At 41.8% G+C, this 21,416-nt stretch overlaps 1 pseudogene and 2 gene segments (V, D, J or C); 2 read left to right on the plus strand and 1 right to left on the minus strand.

Annotated features, from left to right (window-relative positions):
* Window positions 1–255: 255 nt before the first annotated feature.
* Window positions 256–4,802, minus strand: LOC115367699 (Ig kappa chain V region Mem5-like; annotated as a pseudogene).
* A 12,106-nt stretch (window positions 4,803–16,908) lies between these two features.
* Window positions 16,909–17,399, plus strand: LOC115367869 (Ig kappa chain V region 3381-like). The segment is given in 2 exon segments: window positions 16,909–16,960; window positions 17,068–17,399. Coding segments are annotated over 2 exon segments (384 nt in total).
* A 2,634-nt stretch (window positions 17,400–20,033) lies between these two features.
* LOC115367871 (Ig kappa chain V region 3381-like) lies at window positions 20,034–20,524 on the plus strand. The segment is given in 2 exon segments: window positions 20,034–20,085; window positions 20,193–20,524. Coding segments are annotated over 2 exon segments (384 nt in total).
* Window positions 20,525–21,416: the final 892 nt, after the last annotated feature.

The following is a 21,416-nucleotide window of genomic DNA, read 5'->3' on the forward strand; positions in this document are numbered from 1 at the left end:
TATAATATAATAATTTAATATCAGTGTTTATCAGGACAAAGGACACAACTTATTTGGTAAAAAGATTTTTTTTATTATTATTTTAATATATAGAGAGTATCAGCATTACAGCAAGAAAAGCAAATGGTTATTTCAAGATTTAATAGAGAAACAGAGAGAGAGCGAGCGAGAGAGAGAGAGAGAGAGAGAGAGAGAGAGAGAGAGAGAGAGAGAGAGGCATGAGTGAGAGGCATGAGTGAGAGCAGCTGCAGAGTGAAACCAGTAGCAGAAGTCCCAGTGAGTCAGGTCAGTTACTGGGAACACTGGTCTCTCCTCAGTGTCTCGGCCTGCAGAGCCTGGGAGCCCTGGGTGGCCTCACAGGTGACAGAGCCCAGCTTCCTCCACTGGTCTGCAGTGAGCCTCAGGGTGCTGCTCCAGCTGTAGAGGCCGTCCTTCTCCAGCACCCCGGGGCTCCTGCTCTGCTCCCAGCTGCTGCTGCTGCTGCTGCTGCCGTCCACCTTCCAGGCCAGCCTCCAGTCTGAGGGGAAGCCCTTGTTGGCCAGGCACATGAGCGTGGCCCTCCCCTGCCGCAGCTCCTCGCTGGAGGGGGGCAGCACCGTCAGGGTGGGAGGGGCGTCACCTAGGAGACACCAATCAGCTTAGAGGGTGGGAAATAAGTAGCTGGCAGTCAGTCAGCGAGCGGTTGGACACCTTTACTGTGTGAGAGTCCATTTTCCCCTTTAAGGACTTTCTGTCAGATGGTTTTTATGCTCCAGCAGTCACTCACTCACACCCTGTTTCACTTCCCTGTAAGAAGCCTCTCATGCACATCAGCACAGAAAGAGTCCTCATATGAACACAAATACATCAATACATATAACAGATAAAAATAAAGATGATTTATCACTCATCACTTATGCTATTTTTCCTAAATAATTTAAGGAATAGAAACAAATTCAAAATTTCACAGTTTCAACAATTTACAGTTTTTGTCAGTACAAATTGTGCTTTGTTTAAAGTCAAAAGTAATGCACATTAAAATAGTGGCTGTTTTGAAGTAATCTGAACAAGATTATCTATAATTTGAATAAACTTTTGTTGATCATTTTCAGGCAAAAAGATGGTGGAGCCAAAAAATTCTGTTAATCAATATAAAAAGTAATGCATCAAATTATTTTCATCCCATATGTGTAAAACATATATGAGATGAAATTAAGAATCTGAAATTTGGCTACATTTTCAGATTTTAATCTTGATCTCCACTCTGTTCAAATTAATTTTCATTCAGCTTCACATGTCATGTAAAAATACTAAATTAAAATCAATGTGGTCAAAGGAACCAAAGCTTTGCATTCAACTTTTCTAACTTTGACGTTTGAAACATTTTTCACAATTTATAATGAACAATCTAAAGAAGTACTTAGTCAAACTAAGGGGTTAAGGAGAAAAACAGGCAAGAAAAAACAGTGACTATATGTGATGGAAATGAACAAAATACATGTTAAAACCAACCACTAACACACACAGAAGAATAAAAGTAACCCAGCAGCAGTAACACATTAAATGATATTTAATATTTGTGCAGAAACTTACTTCCAACATCCAGTCTGGTTCCTCCACCAAAAGTCAACCACAGTGATACAAACTCATTGAGCCGCCGTACAAAAACCTCTGACTGTAGAGAGACACGGCTCTCTCACTTTGTCAGAGAAAGCAACAACTACAAGCCCTCAAAATGCCCCTTTAAGGAAATAATCTGGAATAAATGCTCTCTCTTCTGGTACCAATTATCTTCATTTTAGTTAACTTAAATAAACTCAAAGACATTTGTTCGATCATTTGGATGCAGTTTTTCAAAGTCTCCTCTGTTTTTACTACTTAGAGATCACTGTTAGTTTAAAATCAGATGTTAACACGGAACGTACAGTATTTCATTTTATTTATTTCAAAGTATATGAAAAATAAATATTTTGGGACATAGATTGGTAAGAACATGAAATAATTACACTTACTTCCAACATCCAGTCTGGTTCCTCCACCAAAAGTGTACCACAGTGATACAAACTCGTTGAGGCGCCATACAAAAACCTCTTGGTCCTTTTCCATTAGTATCTACTCGGCTCGACTCGGCTCGCCTCGGCTCGACTCTACTCGCCTCGACACGGTTTAGGTGGTTTTCCATTACAATTGAGTAGCACCTCGCCGTCGTCATAGCAAGGCAGCGCACCGTCCAGCTCCCTCTGGATTCTTTGGGCCGCCACCAAGCTCAGAAAAGTCTCCACGTCTTTATTTGACCGCGGTAGCGGTTTGCTTGCCATTTTCCGACTTTGACAACTTCACTGACGATCAATGCACACGGCCGCTGTTGCCGTTTTTTTTTTTTTTTTTTTAAATGTCGGGTTTTGTTTTCGTGCGGGAGTCGCTCTCGTCACTCCCTGTCCAATCAGTTGCCTGCACGGCGTTAACGTCACATTTTCAGCTCGACTCAGCTCGCTTGGAACCCCGGCTGAGTAGGTGCTAAAATGGGACCTGCTAGCAGGTACTACGACCTAATGGTAAAGCTCTTAAACCGAGTAGAGTCGAGCCGAGTCGAGCTGAGTCGAGCTGAGTAGGTACTAGTGGAAAAGGGGCATCTGACTGTAGAGAGACACGGCTCTCTCACTTTGAAAACAACAAACTCACTGAGATCAGCCTCAGTTTTAAAACTTTATAACAACTGACTGATATATTATCACCAGCCATCAAACTATGTGAAAAATGATCACTATTGATTACATTTATTTGTAATATTTTTGGCAATGAGACTATTTTTTTCTCTAGTGAAATAAAGCACAATCACGTCTCTCATATAGCCATTTTTTATCATTTACATCATTCACAATTATAAAAGTAAAACATGATATCATCTGCATATGGTGATATCTTTTGAGTGTGACTTACAGTTTTGTTGCTTGAAATACTTCCATGTGTGTTTAAAGCCTCTACAGGGGGCTGAAGTATTGAGGCCAATAAAACAGATGACAAAGGACATGCCTGATGTTTATATCAAGAGAAGAAGACATTTGACTCAACTGAGAGTTTTTTTAATCTACAGTGTTGATGTTCAGCATCCAGGGTTGCCATGGTAACTGTTGCCACATCGGTAGGTCATGAGTCATCATTCCTACAGGATCCTGGTGTGGACAAAATTGCTGCATTCATATGAAAGTGACAATGGAGCTGACATACAGTCTGTGCTGTTCAGATGGTGTCATGTGTACAGACCAGCAGAATCACTTTGCTTTCTAAGATAATTTATTATAAAAATATTTAAATATTTGTAGAATTTTCATGCAGTTTTACTCCTGGCAGTAAATCAGGGCTTTTTTTTTTTTTTTTTTCCAAATTTCAGTTTTCTTCTTATATTCAATGACACAGTCCTTCATGAATTACTTTTTCTGCTGCAGTGATGTAATGTCACTTTAATTTTATTTCATCCGAAAATGTCCAATCTGGATCTCGCCATGTGGCATGTGATTGGCTTTTTCTTACAAATTCTGCCTCTTTCGTGTGAACACACTCAGAAATGAATGAGAAAAACCTGGTTTGACAGAGCTGATAATTCCCTTCGTGCTCCTGGTTAGTCATGATTGTCATTGTCAGGTTTTGTGAAGCAAGCGGACGAGACGAGAGTTTGACTTTGTTGAACTTATTTTGTGAGCCAGGCCCCTGGACTGACATGCATGGAAACCAAGAATCTACATCCTTACTTCACAGCTAAAATCAAACTGAACACCAGACTCGCTTCACGCAGGAATCCAACTCCAATCTCCAAGCTGAAAGTCCTGTTTTGTTGTGACCCTTCCACCACAACAACCACCTACCAAAACATGGATTTTGTCACCAGCTATACTACGGCACGTCACATCACTTTCCTACACATCACATTGTTCTTATTTATACGATCGGTAGAGGTCGTTTATTATTAAAGCTATAGATAACTATAGTTCATAATAAGTTGCTTGTACCTGAGGGGTTGATTTTTGGTGGAAGACCGTCTCAAAAATACACAAATTGTTTCAGGTACTGTAAAATATTCAAATGATCTCATGACACTAAAACAAAACAAATAGTCCCTTTTCGTAAACACTATCTCTCCGAAAAATGAAATTAAATTTAAAATCTAACACTTCTCCTTTTGTGTCTTCTCTGCAAATTCTCTAGTTTTTTAGTATCTCTACAGCTGTTGAGTCAGATCAGTTCCTCTCCAGCTGAGGGAGGTTTTTGTACGACGTTGTTTCACTGTGTGAACGGGTAGCTGTATTCCTGCTGACAATAGTAAACTCCTGAATCTTCAGCCTAGACTCCACTGATGGTCAGAGTGAAGTCAGTCCCAGATTGACTTCCACTAAAACGACTTGAAACTCCAGACTGACGGCTTGTAGCATCATATATCAGGAGTTTGGGAGCTTCTCCAGGTTTCTGAAGGTACCAGGCGATGTCATTACTGACATGTGAACTGGCTTTACATCTGATAGAGACAGTCTGTCCTGGACTAACAGACTGAGATCCAGGAGACTGAGTCACAGTGATTTCTCCTGATGAATCTGGAAAATATCAGAAAGAGCAGAAGGGTTATTGAGACAAATACAGCTTGGAGAAAGATGATGAATATGAAAATGAAAGAGGATGATTTCTTTAACATGGAGAACAGTCAGTGTTTCTCCATCACAGCAGAAGATGATTGTGGTAAAGCTGGTGTCATCCTGAAGCCAAGTTTTCAGAAGAGTCTCACCCTGAACAAGGAGCCCCAGGGTGCCCAGCAGGAGAATCTGTGACATCATTATTGTGCTGCCGGCGTGTCAGTGGCTCTGAAAGGCCTGGACAGCCACTGATCAACACTGGCCTCTTAACGGGTGGAGAGCAGAGAGGCAGGACACATATGCAAACACACACAACTATTTGAATGATCCTCCAGGGAACAGCGGACCCCCAAAACCTTGCTGAGAAGATAGAGGTGACTGTGAATAACAAAGGTCTTTCACATCTGAGTGGCAACAGAGAAAAACTGCTGAAGACAAGTGACTCATGACGAGGATAATGTGTTGAGAAACACCATGGTGAGAAGCTGGAATAGTGACTCCAATGCTGAAGGAACGGCTGTAGAAGCAGCTTGATTTTGGACGTGGAGGATTTGCCGTCAGTGTGAATGGAACCAGGGGCAGGTAGCTAGGTGAGCGCTTTCTGAGCTGAAGAGCAGATCAGAAAGAACAGGAATCTCAGATCTTTAAAGGGAGAGGCAGTTTGCCAGGCTTTCAAATGGACTGAGAGACGGATACATCTGATGAATAAACATGAGGTGGGTGGGTTTGATTGGTCTCTGTCCATTTCAGAGAGAAGACCAGAACATTGTGAGGAGAACAACAGGTGGAATATGCAGGGGGAAGCAGACAGGTGGAGCTCTATGGTTGAGGCTCTGAATATGGAAGATGTGAGAAAAGTGAAGGAGGCCAGCAGAAACTTGGCTTGAGTGTGTGGGCGTTATGTGGGTGGTGTCAACCTCAGGGAATAATGTTGATAGAAATGGAGAGAAGAAGCAGTGTTGAGAGAAAGATGATGGGAAGGCAAAACGGACTCCTGATGTTGGAGGCCTCTATAGAGCAGAGACATTTTGGGCCGTCTGGATGAGGCTTGGAGCAGCAGTCAGCTGCTTGGAGAAGAAGCTGATGCTTCTGAAGCATCAGGCTTTAAGGAGTTTCTGTCAGATGGTTTTTATGCTCCAGCAGTCACTCACTCACACACTGTTTCACTTCCCTTTAAGAAGCCTCTCATGCACATCAGAGCACAAACATGATAGGAGCTGACATACTTTACATGGCACTGGGAATAAATATTTTTAAAATTTCTGCTCCGCATCAGATCATATATAGGCTATTACTTTATTTAAAGAGCTGGATCTAAAAAAAATGTACTGAAAAATACATTTTTTTTTACTATTCTAGTAGAAAATTGTATTTGTTTACTTTGAGAGCTCAGTGTAAATGTACATTAATATATTAGTTCTTCTGCAAAAATCTAGAAAAAGAAAAACTGAGGTATTATACTCAATTATGAATGAATCAATTTAGAAACGTGCTGATGAGAGTAATGTGTGTCCCTGTTGGAGTGGGTCAGAGCATTTCCATAGAGAGCCACTTTGCATCAGCAGCACCATGCTCCAGTGCTCTGGGAGAGTTTATAGTCCTGAGAGTTGAAGACTAGATGACTGACAGCTGTCCTTCATGACAACAGAAGCCCCAGAAATCCTCCTCATCCAAACATGACTTTGAGCTCCATCCTCATCTGGACTCTCCTCTGCTGCTGCTTGACAGGTAAAGTCCAGAGAATCAAAGTCCTCTCCTCTATGAAGATCCGTCCCTCTGAAATGAAGCGGAGAAAAGCATGACGCTGCTTTGTGTTTTTGTCTGTGTGTCCTCAGAGTCCAGAGGCCAGGTCACAGTGACTCAGCCTGGAGCAGTGAGGGCTGCTCTGGGAGCCTCCGTCACCATCACATGTAAAACCAGCCAGAATGTTTATGCTGTTACTGACTACGATGATGATGGTAATGAAGTTAATATAGACGGTTTATCATGGTACCAACAGAAAGATGGAGAAGCTCCTAAACTGCTCATTTACTTGGCTAGTGATCGAGCATCAGGGATTCCAGAACGTTTTACAGGCAGTGGATCAGGGAGTGACTTCACTTTGACCATCAGTGGAGTCCAGGCTGAAGATGCAGCAGTTTACTACTGTCAGAGTTTCCACGTTATCAACAGTCAGCGTCTGTTCACACAGTGAAAAAGCGTCGTACAAAAACCTCCCTCAGTCAGACTGAACAGAAACTGAAGTGACTGCTGCAGCTGGAAGCTACTGCAGGGACTGATACAGTTCACTGAGGACACACACACACACACACACACACACACACACACAGTTGATGAGAACATATCATCTTGTTGATAGTGTCAGTGTCAGTTTTCCCTCTGAGCTTCAAACAGCCACCTCCCACCTCAACAAGCTGAAAGTTCCCCCAAATGAAGAGGACAGTTCCAGTGAAGAAGCCCAATCAGAAACATTAAAAGCACAACAACATGGAGCAAAGTGAGCTGCCCTGATGCCGACCCCCAAATCACTGCTGAATGACAGCTTGAAGTCTGTGAAAGTCCATTTACATGTCATAGTGCAATGAATGGAAACCAATGGCTGTAATAAAAGGGAGGATAAATTATATGTGACTTCTTAAATGCCACTGCTTGCTTTAGGAAAAGATCAGCAGGAACATTTTGTAGATTTGACACTGAACATTCGGAGTCACTGGGATGGTCCTTTAAGGCTTCATGTCTACTTAGGAGAAGCTGTGAGCTCAACTGGCCAACTGTAATTGGCTGATCTGTGGTTCCAGCCAGGTGATGTCACCACCTGTTGTGCTCTGCAGCAGATGACATCACCTGGAACCAGCCAATAGCATGTCACCGATTCAGTATCCCGATGTCCGCCAGCAGATGTCAGGCCTCACACACATTTGGGTTTGGGGACTTTAAGATTGATTAATTTTTCTTTCCGTCATCTTTTTCCACATTCTGCCCAAGTTAGTTTTCAATGATCTCAGAATTTCAGGTTAAAAAGTGAAATGTACCAATCAGTATAGTATAACACAGCAAAGGAAGTAATGCTCTTTTCACTCTTTTCTGACATGTAAGTTGTTGACTTTTCTCAGTTTGTCCACAATGTGTGAAGAAAAGTGCAATAAAGCAGCTGTGAGTCAGACATCATGGTGAAAGCAGGAAACAGAATTTAACGAATCAAATTATATTAAACATGTATGCAGAAACTTTTTTTCAACAATCAGTTTTGTTTCTCCACTAAAAGTCCAGAGAGCAACTGATTCATTGAAAACTTCATGGTTGTCTCGATGACACGGCTCTCTCAATGTGAAAGGAATGACCTAACCAACATTCATTTTACTTTGTGAAACCGAGATGATATAATAAGTTAAAAAATCGTTCAAACTGTGCCACAATAAAACACAACAGAGGACATTCTTTGAGTAAACATGTCAAGCCAAATGTAAATATTAACTGTCCTGAGAGTTGAAGACTGGATGACTGACAGCTGTCCTTCATGACAACAGAAGCCCCAGAAATCCTCCTCATCCAAACATGACTTTGAGCTCCATCCTCATCTGGACTCTCCTCTGCTGCTGCTTGACAGGTAAAGTCCAGAGAATCAAAGTCCTCTCCTCTATGAAGATCCGTCCCTCTGAAATGAAGCGGAGAAAAGCATGACGCTGCTTTGTGTTTTTGTCTGTGTGTCCTCAGAGTCCAGAGGCCAGGTCACAGTGACTCAGCCTGGAGGAGTGAGGGCTGCTCTGGGAGCCTCCGTCAAGATCACATGTAAAACCAGCCAGAATGTTCATGTGTCGAGCAGCAAACACATTTTAGGCTGGTACCAACAGAGAGATGGAGAAACTCCTAAACTGCTCATTTACTGGGCTAATACTCGAGCATCAGGGATTCCAGTTCGTTTTACAGGCAGTGGATCAGGGAGTGACTTCATTCTGACCATCAGTAGAGTCCAGGCTGAAGATGCAGCAGTTTACTACTGTCTAAGTGAATATCTTATCAACAGTCAGCCTCTGTCCACACAGTGAAAAAACCTCCCTCAGTCAGACTGAACAGAAACTGAAGTGACTGCTGCAGCTGCACTGCAAAAAGTCAAAATCTTACCAAGATTATTTGGCTTATTTCAAGTAAAAATGTCTTATTTCTAGTCAAAATTTCTCATTACACTTAAAATAAGACATGATCGTCACCGAAGTAACTTGATTTTAGACAATTTTAACTTGTTTCGAGTGAAAATTTACTTGAAACAAGTTAAAATATGCTTGAAACAAGAAACAAATTCTACCAATGGAACAAGCAAATTTTTATTTGTTCACTTGTGTCACAACTAAAAATTTGCTTGTTCCATTGGCAGAATTTGTTTCTTGTTTCAAGTAAATTTTCACTTGAAACAAGTGAAAATTGTCTAAAAACAAGTTATTTCTGAGACGATCATGTCTCATTTTAAGTGTAATGAGATATTTTGACTAGAAATAAGACATTTTTACTTGAAATAAGACAAATAATGTTGGTAAGATTTTGACTTTTTGCAGTGTGGAAGCTACTGCAGGGACTGATACAGTTCACTGAGGACACACACACACACACACACACACACACACACACACACACACATGTACAGCACTTTGCAGATGAGAAGTTATAAACTTGTTCATAATGTCTCTACCAGTTTCCCCTCTGAACTTCAAACAGCCTCCTCCCAACAGCAGCTGCCCTCTAAAGTCGCCTGGAGACAGGGGAGAGCAGGAGAGGTGAGGCGGATGACAGGACTGACACAAGGAGGGCTGGGAATACAGGAAGTGCAGGGAGACAAACACAACCAACAGACACAAAAGGCAAACACAAAAATAGAGTCAGGGGATGACCGGTGAACAAAAGAGAAACAGACAAAACTGATTCAAAACCAGGAGATGTGACACCCAGAGGCTTTCCACATGTAGGAAAACTGTTTAGTTTTAATACTTTAAAATGGTAAGTATTATTCCTGCAAACAAATCAAACATCTTTATATTTTGTCAACACTGAGTGAGACTGTGTCATGTTAATAATAAGATTTCAATGCATATTTTAGTGTAAACATAATGAACATCCTGGTTACAATATTTTCTCACCATCTTAGTTGATCCTACCTGATTTAAACTACTTTAACTACTTTAATTCTAATTCAGATTCCTTTACTGTCATTTCGACATTACATCAGAGATGCACTGTGAAACGAAAAAACGATGCATTGGTCAAAATAGAAAGATTGGATAAACACCATAAAAACTAAAGGAATAAAAAGAACAAGGATAAAAGAATCAGAGAGAGGCAGTATAAATATATAAATATGTATGTAGGAAATATCAAATATATGTGCAAGATTTATGTGCAGAACCAAAACGTAATAAATAGATAGCAGAGGTAAAACAGTCCATGAGAGGGGTGAGTGGGGCCCCTGGTGATTCTTGTTGCCCTCACCAGGCAGCGTTGTTTCGCCAGGTCTCCAACAGGTGGCAACGTGACTCCAATATTTTTTTCTGTTGACCTCACCACTCTTCTCAGTGCCTTTCTGTCTGAGGCACTGCTGCTCTCATGCCACAGAGAGATGCTGCTGGTTAGCACACTCTCAATGGTGCCTTTGTAGAAGGTGGTGAGGATTGATGGACTAAGGTATGCTCTCTTTAACCTTCTCAGGAGGTGCAGGCGCTGGTGAGCCTTTTCAACAGTGGAGGAGGTGTGCAGGGACCAGGTGAGGTTGTCTGCTACGTGGACCCCCAGGAACTTGATATGTGGGACGATCTCCACAGAAGTCTCCTTCATGTAAAGAGGGGTGTGCACCGGCCGTTTCCTCCTGAAATCAATCACCAGTTCTTTGGTTTTCTCCACATTCAGGAGCAGGTTGTTATTGCTACACCAGTTTGCAAAAAGTTCCACCTCATCTCTGTAGTGCTTCTCCTTGCCGTCCTGGATGAGCCCCACCACCGTTGTGTCGTCCGCGTACTTGATGATGTAATTTGTGATGTACTTTGCACAACAGTCGTGGGTCATCAGGGTGTAAAGTAGGGGGCTGAGAACACACCCCTGTGGAGAGCCTGTGCTCACCATGACAGTGTCTGACCTGTTATTTCCTCCCTGTACAAATTGAGGCCTGTCTGTCAAAAAGTCCAGTATCCAATTTTGCAGGGGAGTGTTCAGTCCGAGTGGGCCCATTTTGTTGATCAGATGCTGTGGGATTATGGTATTAAAGGCCGAGCTAAAATCCCCAAACAGCATTCGGACCAGTGCGTTCTTGTTTTCCAGGTGTTCCAGGGTCAGGTGGAGTGTAGTGGATATGGCGTCCTCGGTGGAGCGGTTTGGGCGGTTTAACTACTTTAAATGATCTAGATGCACAGATGAATATTCTTTGCCATGTTTGTATGTGTACAGCTGTGTTTATGTTTGACCTCTGACCTTCTTAAAGTCATTTTTTCCATCCACTGAGCTGTTCCTTCCCAACCTTCAAGACTGTGATGACTGATTCAGTCCAAACACACGCACACACTTTCAATCATTTACTTTGCTTAAGTTATTTTAGAGCAGCCTTTATAAAATGGATAAAAGTACTATATTTTACACAACAGATATTCATATTTAGAAATGAGTCACAGTCTTCAAGCTTTTATTTGAAAGGGAAACACATGGAGGGTGTCCATGGTTAGGGTATGACTTTTATGTGGTTGGTTTGTAAAGATCGCTTTTATGTTGAATCCCTTTTTTGCTGATGACACCCTGCTTTTTATTTCAGATCCTGGTAAATTTTCCCCTCACCATTGCAAGTTTGTTTTAATGTTCAAAAGGGGAATCTTCAGTTTTTCATTTCCCTCCAACTTCAGTAACCATGGCAACAGACAGGCATCACTGCTGAACCATGGCAACAGACAAGTTTCACTAGTGAAGATAAATGATGAAAGATGAATCCTCTTGCTATAAACGGACTTTTTCTATTTATCAAGCTTTGATGTCTGTGTTGTAAAAGTTGTACAGCAGTGACATGAGAACAGGAAACATTTTTCAGTCAGTCACAGCAGAAATTGATCAAATTCTGCCACAATAAAACAACAGAGAAGAAATTCTTAGGGAAAAATGTTACACATATCAAGATAAAAAAAAAAAAAAAAAAAAAAAAAAAAACAGCTCAATCAACAGTTTGTTAAATTGATTAAATTGATCCATTGATTAACATCCTGATGAGAGTAATGTGTGTCCCTGTTGGAGTGGGTCAGAGCATTTCCATAGAGAGCCACTTTGCATCAGCAGCACCATGCTCCAGTGCTCTGGGAGAGTTTATAGTCCTGAGAGTTGAAGACTGGATGACTGACAGCTGTCCTTCATGACAACAGAAGCCCCAGAAATCCTCCTCATCCAAACATGACTTTGAGCTCCATCCTCATCTGGACTCTCCTCTGCTGCTGCTTGACAGGTAAAGTCCAGAGAATCAAAGTCCTCTCCTCTATGAAGATCCGTCCCTCTGAAATGAAGCGGAGAAAAGCATGACGCTGCTTTGTGTTTTTGTCTGTGTGTCCTCAGAGTCCAGAGGCCAGGTCACAGTCACTCAGCCTGGAGCAGTGAGGGCTGCTCTGGGAGCCTCCGTCACCATCACATGTAAAACCAGCCAGGATGTTGATGTTGCTGTTACTGAATATGATGATGATGGTAATGAAGTTAATTCATACTATCTATCATGGTACCAACAGAGAGATGGAGAAGCTCCTAAACTGCTCATTTACTGGACTAATACTCGAGAATCAGGGATTCCAGATCGTTTTACAGGCAGTGGATCAGGGAGTGACTTCACTCTGACCATCAGTGGAGTCCAGGCTGAAGATGCAGCAGTTTACTACTGTCAGAGTTACCACAATATCAACAGTCAGTATCTGTTCACACAGTGAAAAAGCGTCGTACAAAAACCTCCCTCAGTCAGACTGAACAGAAACTGAAGTGACTGCTGCAGCTGGAAGCTACTGCAGGGACTGATACAGTTCACCGAGGACACACACACACACACACACACACACACACACACGGTTGATGAGAACATATCTTGTTCATAGTGTCAGTGTCAGTTTTCCCTGTGAGCTTCAAACAGCCACCTCCCACCTCAACAAGCTGAAAGTTCCCCCAAATGAAGAGGACAGTTCCAGTGAAGAAGCCCAATCAGAAACATTCAAAGCACAACAACATGGAGCAAAGTGAGCTGCCCTGATGCCAACCCCCAAACCACTGCTGAATGACATCTTGAAGTCTCTGAAAGTCCATTTTCATATCATAGTGGAATGAATGGAAACCAATGGCTGTAATTAAAGGGAGGATAAATTATATGTGAGTTCTTAAATACCACTGCTTGCTTTGGGAAAAGATCAGCAGGAACATTTTGTAGATTTGACACTGAACATTCAGAGTCACTGGGATGGTCCTTTAAGGCCTCATGTCTACTTATGAGAAGTTGTGAGCTCAACTGGCCAACTGTAATTGGCTGATCTGTGGTTCCAGCCAGGTGATGTCACCACCTGTTGTACTCTGCAGCAGATGACATCACCTGGAACCAGCCAATAGCATGTCACCGATTCAGTGTCCTGATGTCCGCCAGCAGATGTCAGGCCTCACACACATTTGGGTTTGGGGTTTGGGGACTTTAAAATTGATTTTTTTTCTTTCCCTCATCTTTATCCATATTCTGCTCAAGTTAGTTTTCACTGAGCTCAGAATTTCAGGTTAAAAAGTGAAATGTACCAATCAGTATAGTATAACACAGCAAAGGAAGTAATGCTCCTTTCACTCTTTTCTGACATGTAAGTTGTGGACTTTTCTCAGTTTGTCCAAAATGTGCAAAGAAAAGTGCAATAAAGCAACTGTGAGTCAGACATCATGGTCAAAGCAAGAAACAGGATTTAATGAATCATATGATATTAAACATGTATGCAGGACCTTTTTTCCAACAATCAGTTTTGTTTTTCCACTAAAAGTCCAGAGAGTGACTGATTAATTGAAAACCTCATGGTTGTCTCGATGACACGGCTCTCTCACTGTGAAAGGAATGACCTGACCAAAAGTCATTTTACCTTGTGAAACTTAGCTGATGTAATAAAGATAAAATCTATCAAACTGTGTCACAATAAAACACAGTTTGAAGTAAACATGTCAAGCCAAATGTAAATATAAACTCTCTTTATTAAAATGTCAGTAAAGAGTCATTGGAGAGTAATGTGTGTCCCTGTTGGAGTCGGTCAGAGCATTTCCATAGAGAGCCACTTTGCATCAGCAGCACCATGCTCCAGTGCTCTGGGAGAGTTTATAGTCCTGAGAGTTGAAGACTGGATGACTGACAGCTGTCCTTCATGACAACAGAAGCCCCAGAAATCCTCCTCATCCAAACATGACTTTGAGCGCCATCCTCATCTGGACTCTCCTCTGCTTCACTCAGGGTGAGGAAAATCATTTTTCTGTGATGTGAAAATCATTTGGAGTGCAGCTGAGTTTCACCTCAACATCTCATCTCCTGTGTTTCTTCTCTCTCTTCAGGGTCTTTTGGACAAAATGTTGTCTTGACTCAGTCAGCAGCCAAATCAGTCCAGATTGGTCAAACTGTCTCCATTGACTGTAAGGCCAATCCAACAGTTACTCACTACTCTGGCTCAAAGTATTACCTGGCTTGGTACCAACAGAAACCTGGAGAAGTTCCTAAACTACTGATCAGACTAACATCAGAGAGATTATCAGGAATTTCCTCCAGATTCACTGGAAGTGGAGGAGGAAATGGAGTCGACTTCACTCTGACCATCAGTGGAGTCCAGGCTGAAGATGCAGCAGTTTACTACTGTCAGAGTTACCACTCTATTAACAGTCAAGCTGTGTTCACACAGTGAAAAAGCATCGTACAAAAACCTCCCTCAGTCAGACTGAACAGAAACTGAAGTGACTGCTGCAGCTGGAAGCTACTGCAGGGACTGAAACAGTTCACTGAGGACCAACACACACACACACAGACACACACACACACACACACACACACACAGGTATCCACATGTGTACAGTATGGATGATTTTTCGGCCTCTTCTAAAAATTCAGCGATAAAACACCCTGAAAAAGCCGCCACTCTTCAGGAGGTCACCCACCAAAAAGGTTGAGAAGCTCTGGTCAAAGATATAAAACACCAGTACTGTGTGGATACTAATTAATACTCCCAAAAGTAGGCTACTATTAATTAGCAGTGACAATATACATAATATAATAGCAGAGGTAGCAGTAGCAGAAGATGCAGCAGCAGCAGTAGCAGTAGCCATAGTAGTAATAGTAGTAATAGTAGTAGTAGTGGTGGCAGTGGTAGTGGTGGTAGTAGTAGTTACTGTGGTAGTAGCAGTAGTAGTAGTGGTGGTAGTAGTAGTAGTATTAGTCATGGTAGTAGTTGTAATGGTAGTCATAGTAGTCATGGTAGAGGTAGTAGAAGTGGTAGCAGGACTGGTAGTGGTAGTAATAGAGGTGGCGGCAGTAACAGTGGTTGTAGTAGTAGTAGTAGAGAGAGTAGTTTTAGTGGTGTTAGTGGTAGAGGTAGAAGTAGTAGTGGTAGTAGTGGAAGTAGTAGTTGTGGTAGCAGTAGTAGTAGTAGAAAGAGTAGTAGTAGTAGTAGTAGTGGGGGTGGTAGTAGTAATCGTAGTAGTAGTGGTAGTCATAGAGGTAGAAATAGTACTGGTAGTAGTAGTGCTGGTGGCAGTAGTAGTGGTAGTAGTAGTAGTGATAGTAGAGGTACTAGTAGTGGTGGAAGATGTAGTAGTAGTAGAGGTAGTAGTGGTAGTAGTAGTGGTGGTGGCAGAAGTAATGGTAGTAGAAGAGGTAGTAGTAGTAGTAGTAGTGGAAGTAGTAGTAGTAGTAGTGGAAGTAGCACCAGTGGTTTTGGACAGTAATACTGAACAAAACAGAAGTTTCCACAGTGAAGAATTTCAGAGATAAAAGTGTCACACCATTATTGGTTATGGATCACTCGAGGACTATAATAATGACAGTTTTATAATGAAATCTAATTATTGTCATTGCTGTAGGGAACCAACAAGTTCAATACAGTCTCCAACTGAACCACTAGGTGGCAGTAAACACCTGACAATGCATTGCCTCTGACAGCTGTCTCTGAATGGCGCCACTGTAAGCTGCACAATTTGCACATACCCACACATTTCCTTGCATGTTTGTTTTGTACCACAAATTCATTTTTTTTCTGTTGCTTCACTATTTATGTAATTTTTTTAATGGGCACAGTCTCAGTCACAAATGAAAGATCTCACTGGAAACGGGAATGGAACTCATGTGAAGGTCCTCTGACATACACGCTGTCCATCCTCCCTGTCCATCTCCCTGCATGGACTATCTCACTCTTTTTTTTTTTTTTGGCCTTTCTGCTTTATTTGATAGGCACTGTAGAGAGAGACAGGAAACAGCCTGTGCTCGGGTTTGAACCCAGGACGTCGTGGCTGCTGGTTCTGAGGATCTTTCTCAGATGATTCAGCAGTGGAAGAGATTTGATGAAACTGGTCTTCAAGGTTTCTCCTCCCTCTCTGAGCTCAGTAACCGTGGCAACAGACAGGCATCACTGCTCAACCATGGCAACAGACAAGTTTCACTGTTAAAAATAAAGGTTGAGAGCCACATGACCTTCAAAGTACCAAGGTTTTACTTACCCACTGAAAAATTTAGTTTACATTTACGCACTGGGACAAGAATGTGAGGCCATTTAGTTTTTCTTATCAACATTTGTGTGTGTGTGTGTGTGTGTGTGTGCTGAAACCAACATCTCACTATGGTTTACTGTAGTTGTAGCTGAGCGACACTGACAGGTTTCACAACTGAAAAAATGCACCAACTGAATATATTCTCCTTCTACTACAGCAGGCTGTTGAAATTTTGATCAGAGAAAATCTTTATTTTCTATGATCCATTTCCATTGTCTTTAGTCTTTATTAAGAGCTTTGGAAGACATCAGTTATCACATATAAAACCATATTGAACACATACATAGAATCATCAAACTAAACCAATGGAAATATAACTTAGGAATATTATTTATCAGGAGTTTATTGAAAATTATCCATTGATGAACGTCCTGACGAGAGTAATGTGTGTGTGGAGTGGGTCAGAGCATTTCCATAGAGAGCCACTTTGCATCAGCAGCACCATGCTCCAGTGCTCTGGGAGAGTTTATAGTCCTGAGAGTTGAAGACTGGATGACTGACAGCTGTCCTTCATGACAACAGAAGCCCCAGAAATCCTCCTCATCCAAACATGACTTTGAGCTCCATCCTCATCTGGACTCTCCTCTGCTGTTGCTTGACAGGTAAAGTCCAGAGAATCAAAGTCCTCTCCTCTATGAAGATCCGTCCCTCTGAAATGAAGCGGAGAAAAGCATGACGCTGCTTTGTGTTTTTGTCTGTGTGTCCTCAGAGTCCAGAGGCCAGGTCACAGTGACTCAGCCTGGAGCAGTGAGCGCTGCTCTGGGAGCCTCCGTCACCATCACATGTAAAACCAGCCAGAATGTTTATGCTTCTGGAAGCACCCACCTTTTAGCATGGTACCAACAGAGAGATGGAGAAATTCCTAAACTGCTCATTTACTATGCTAACACTCGAGTATCAGGGATTCCAGGTCGTTTTACAGGCAGTGGATCAGGGAGTGACTTCACTCTGACCATCAGTGGAGTCCAGGCTGAAGATGCAGCAGTTTACTACTGTCAGAGTGCTCATTATATCAACAGTCAGTGGCTGTTCACACAGTGAAAAAGCGTCGTACAAAAACCTCCCTCAGTCAGACTGAACAGAAACTCAAGTGACTGCTGCAGCTGGAAGCTACTGCAGGGACTGATACAGTTCACTGAGAACACACACAAACACACACACACACACACACATGTACAGCACTTTGCAGATGAGAAGTTATAACCTTGTTCATAATGTCTCTACCAGTTTCCCCTCTGAACTTCAAACAGCCTCCTCCCACCAGCAGCTGCCTTCCAAAGTCTCCTGAATACAGGTGAGCAGGTGAGGTGACAGATGACTGGATGAGGTTTGGTGCAGGAAGGTGGAGACAGGGGAGAGCAGGAGAGGTGAGGCAGATGACAGGACTGACACAAGGAGGGCTGGGAATACAGGAAGTGCAGGGAGACAAACACAACCAACAGACACAAAAGGCAAACACAAAAATAGAGTCAGGGGATGACTGATGAACAAAGAGAAACAGACAAAACTGATCCAAAACCAGGAGATGTAACACCCAGAGTCTTTTCACACGTAGGAAAACTGTTTAGTTTTAATACTTTAAAATAACAAGTATTATTCCTGCAAATAAATCAAACATCTTTATATTTTGTCAACACAGAGTGAGACTATGTCATGTTAATAATAAGATTTCAATGCATATTTTAATGTAAACTTAATGAACATCTGAGTGACAATATTTTCTCCCCATCTTAGTTGATCATACCTTATTTAAACTACTTTAACTACTTTCAATAATCTAAAATGCACAGATAAATATTCTTTGCTGTTTGTATGTGTTCAGCTGTGTTTATGTTTGACCTCTGACCTTCTTAAACGCTGTTGCTTCTCAGCCTTCAAGACTTGATGACTGATTCAGTCTGAACACACGCACACACTTTCAGTCACTTACTTTGCTTGAGTTAGAGCAGCCTTGATAAAATGGATAAAAGTACTATATTGTGCACAACAGGTATTCATATTTAGAAATGAGTCACAGTCTTCAAGCTTCTATTTGAAATGTCAATGTCAATGTCATCTTTATTTGTATAGCACATTTAAAACAGCCAGTGGCCTACCAAAGTGCTTTACAGTAGAGAAACAGAAGCAACAAAAGGCAATAGCAGGCAATAATAAAAATAATAATAAAAAACAGAAACAAAAGACATGTAACATATAAAAGACATAAAAACAACCTAAGAAGTATGAGGAATACGAGCCCCAGGAAGTCCTTATATACTCTGCCAAAGGCTAAGGTGAACAAGTGTGTCTTCAGTTGGGCTTTAAAAGTGGAGAGGCTATTTGCAGTACGCACACTGAGGGGTAGCGCATTCCACAAAGTGGGAGCTGCGACCGCAAATGCTCGATCCCCTCTGGATTTTAAAAAGGATCGAGGCACGTCTAAGACCACTTGGTTAGTAGACCTAAGGGCTCTGGAGGGTTGGTGCAATTTGACAAGGTCAGACAGGTACTCTGGGGCCAGCCCATTCAAAGATTTAAAACAAATAAAAGAATCTTAAAATCGATCCTGTACCTAACTGGAAGCCAGTGCAGAGAAGAGAGCACCGGGGTTATGTGCTCACGCTTCTTAGTGCCAGTTAGGAGGCGAGCTGCCGCATTTTGAACGAGCTGCAGGCGGTTGAGCTCAGACGTGTCAATGCCAAAATACAGTGAATTACAGTAATCTAAACGAGACGTAATAAAAGAATGGATTACTGTTTCAAGGTCTCTCTGATTGAGATATGGTTTAATCTTAGCTAAAAGCCTTAATTGAAAGAAGCTGGACTTGACCACAGCACTGACCTGCTTGTCCAGTTTGAAAGCACCATCAATAATAAAACCAACCAAATGGGGACACATGAAGGGTGTCCACTTGGTTCAGGTCTTCAGTGGTTTGTAAAGATCCCTTTTATGTTAAATCCCTTTATGCTGATGACACCCTGCTTTTTATTTTGGATCCTGGTATATTTTCCCCTCACCATTGCAAATTTGTTTTAATGTTCAAAAGGGGAATCTTCAGTTTTTCATGTCCCTCCGACTTCAGTAACCATGGCAACAGACAAGTTTCACTAGTGTAGATAAATGATGATAGATGTATCCTCTTGCTATAAAGGGACTTTTTCTATTTATCAAGCTATGACATCTGTGTTGTAAAAGTTGTACAGCAGTGACATGAGAACAGGAAACATCCTTCAGTCAGTCACAGCAAAAATCGATCAAATTCTGCCACAATAAAACAACAGAGAAGAAATTATTGGAGAAAAATGTTATACATATCAAGATAAAAAAAAAAAAAAAAACCTATACATAGTATACCTATCTATCTACAGTGTATTTAATACAATAAACTTATTATTATTATTATTATTATTATCATTATTATTATTATTATTATTATTATTTATTTTTTTTGTAGACATCTTAATAAAGAAACCATCAGGTACACAGTAAACTAATATGAATGTAAAAACGTCCTGATGAGAGTAATGTGTGTCCCTGTTGGAGTGGGTCAGAGCATTTCCATAGAGAGCCACTTTGCATCAGCAGCACCATGCTCCAGTGCTCTGGGAGACTTTATAGTCCTGAGAGTTGAAGACTGGATGACTGACAGCTGTCCTTCATGACAACAGAAGCCCCAGAAATCCTCCTCATCCAAACATGACTTTGAGCTCCATCCTCATCTGGACTCTCCTCTGCTGCTGCTTGACAGGTAAAGTCCAGAGAATCAAAGTCCTCTCCTCTATGAAGATCCGTCCCTCTGAAATGAAGCGGGGAAAAGCATGACGCTGCTTTGTGTTTTTGTCTGTGTGTCCTCAGAGTCCAGAGGCCAGGTCACAGTGACTCAGCCTGGAGCAGTGAGCGCTGCTCTGGGAGCCTCCGTCACCATCACATGTAAAACCAGCCAGAATGTTTATGTTTCTGGAAGAGACCACCTTTTAGCCTGGTACCAACAGAGAGATGGAGAATCTCCTAAGCTGCTCATTTACTATGCTAATAATCGAGTATCAGGGATTCCAGGTCGTTTTACAGGCAGTGGATCAGGGAGTGACTTCACTCTGACCATCAGTGGAGTCCAGGCTGAAGATGCAGCAGTTTACTACTGTCAGAGTGCTCATTATATCAACAGTCAGTGGCTGTTCACACAGTGAAAAAGCGTCGTGCAAAAACCTCCCTCAGTCAGACTGAACAGAAACTGAAGTGACTGCTGCAGCTGGAAACTACTGCAGGGACTGATACAGTTCACTGAGGACACACACACACACACACACACACACACACACACACACACACACGGTTGATGAGAACATATCATCATGTTCATAGTGTCAGTGTCAGTTTTCCCTCTGAGCTTCAAACAGCCACCTCCCACCTCAACAAGCTGAAAGTTCCCCCAAATGAAGAGGAAAGTTCCAGTGAAGAAACCCAATCAGAAACATTAAAAGCACAACAACATGGAGCAAAGTGAGCTGCCCTGATGCCGACCCCCAAACCACTGCTGAATGATCCAAGCAGCTTATCCCCCACACATCAACATCCATTCACTGACCACACAGCAACACGTCACATACACATCAGTAACAATGTATGCTGAGGCTAATACCAATAGTGCAATAAAATGTCTGTGAAACAGATTACATGTTACATTAGTGTTGTGTCACTGTTCAGTGTGGTTATGGCTATGGGATAAAAACTGTTCCAGAGTCGCGTGGTGCGTGTTTAGATGGATCTGTATCTTCTGCCAGATGGCAAAAGTTCAAAAAGGTGGTGGGCAGGGTGGAAAGGATCCTTGATTATGCTGTGTGACTTCTGCAAGCAGAGCGAGGTGAAGGTTAATTGTGCCATTCCTTTAAATTTACGTCATTGTTCAAACTAGCACTCATTCCCATATGTTGATGGTACACTTTTTTATTTTTATAAATGTGAATAATGAGAGCAATGAGAGCAAGTTTTCTCCAGTAATAAAAGCAGTAACAAAGCATATGAAAGATGCTTGGCCTAATCACTACTTTGGCTGGGAAGCATTATTCTGAATTAAATGAA

This window comes from Myripristis murdjan, chromosome 11 (genome assembly GCF_902150065.1).
Source record: "Myripristis murdjan chromosome 11, fMyrMur1.1, whole genome shotgun sequence".
NCBI lineage: Eukaryota > Metazoa > Chordata > Actinopteri > Holocentriformes > Holocentridae > Myripristis > Myripristis murdjan.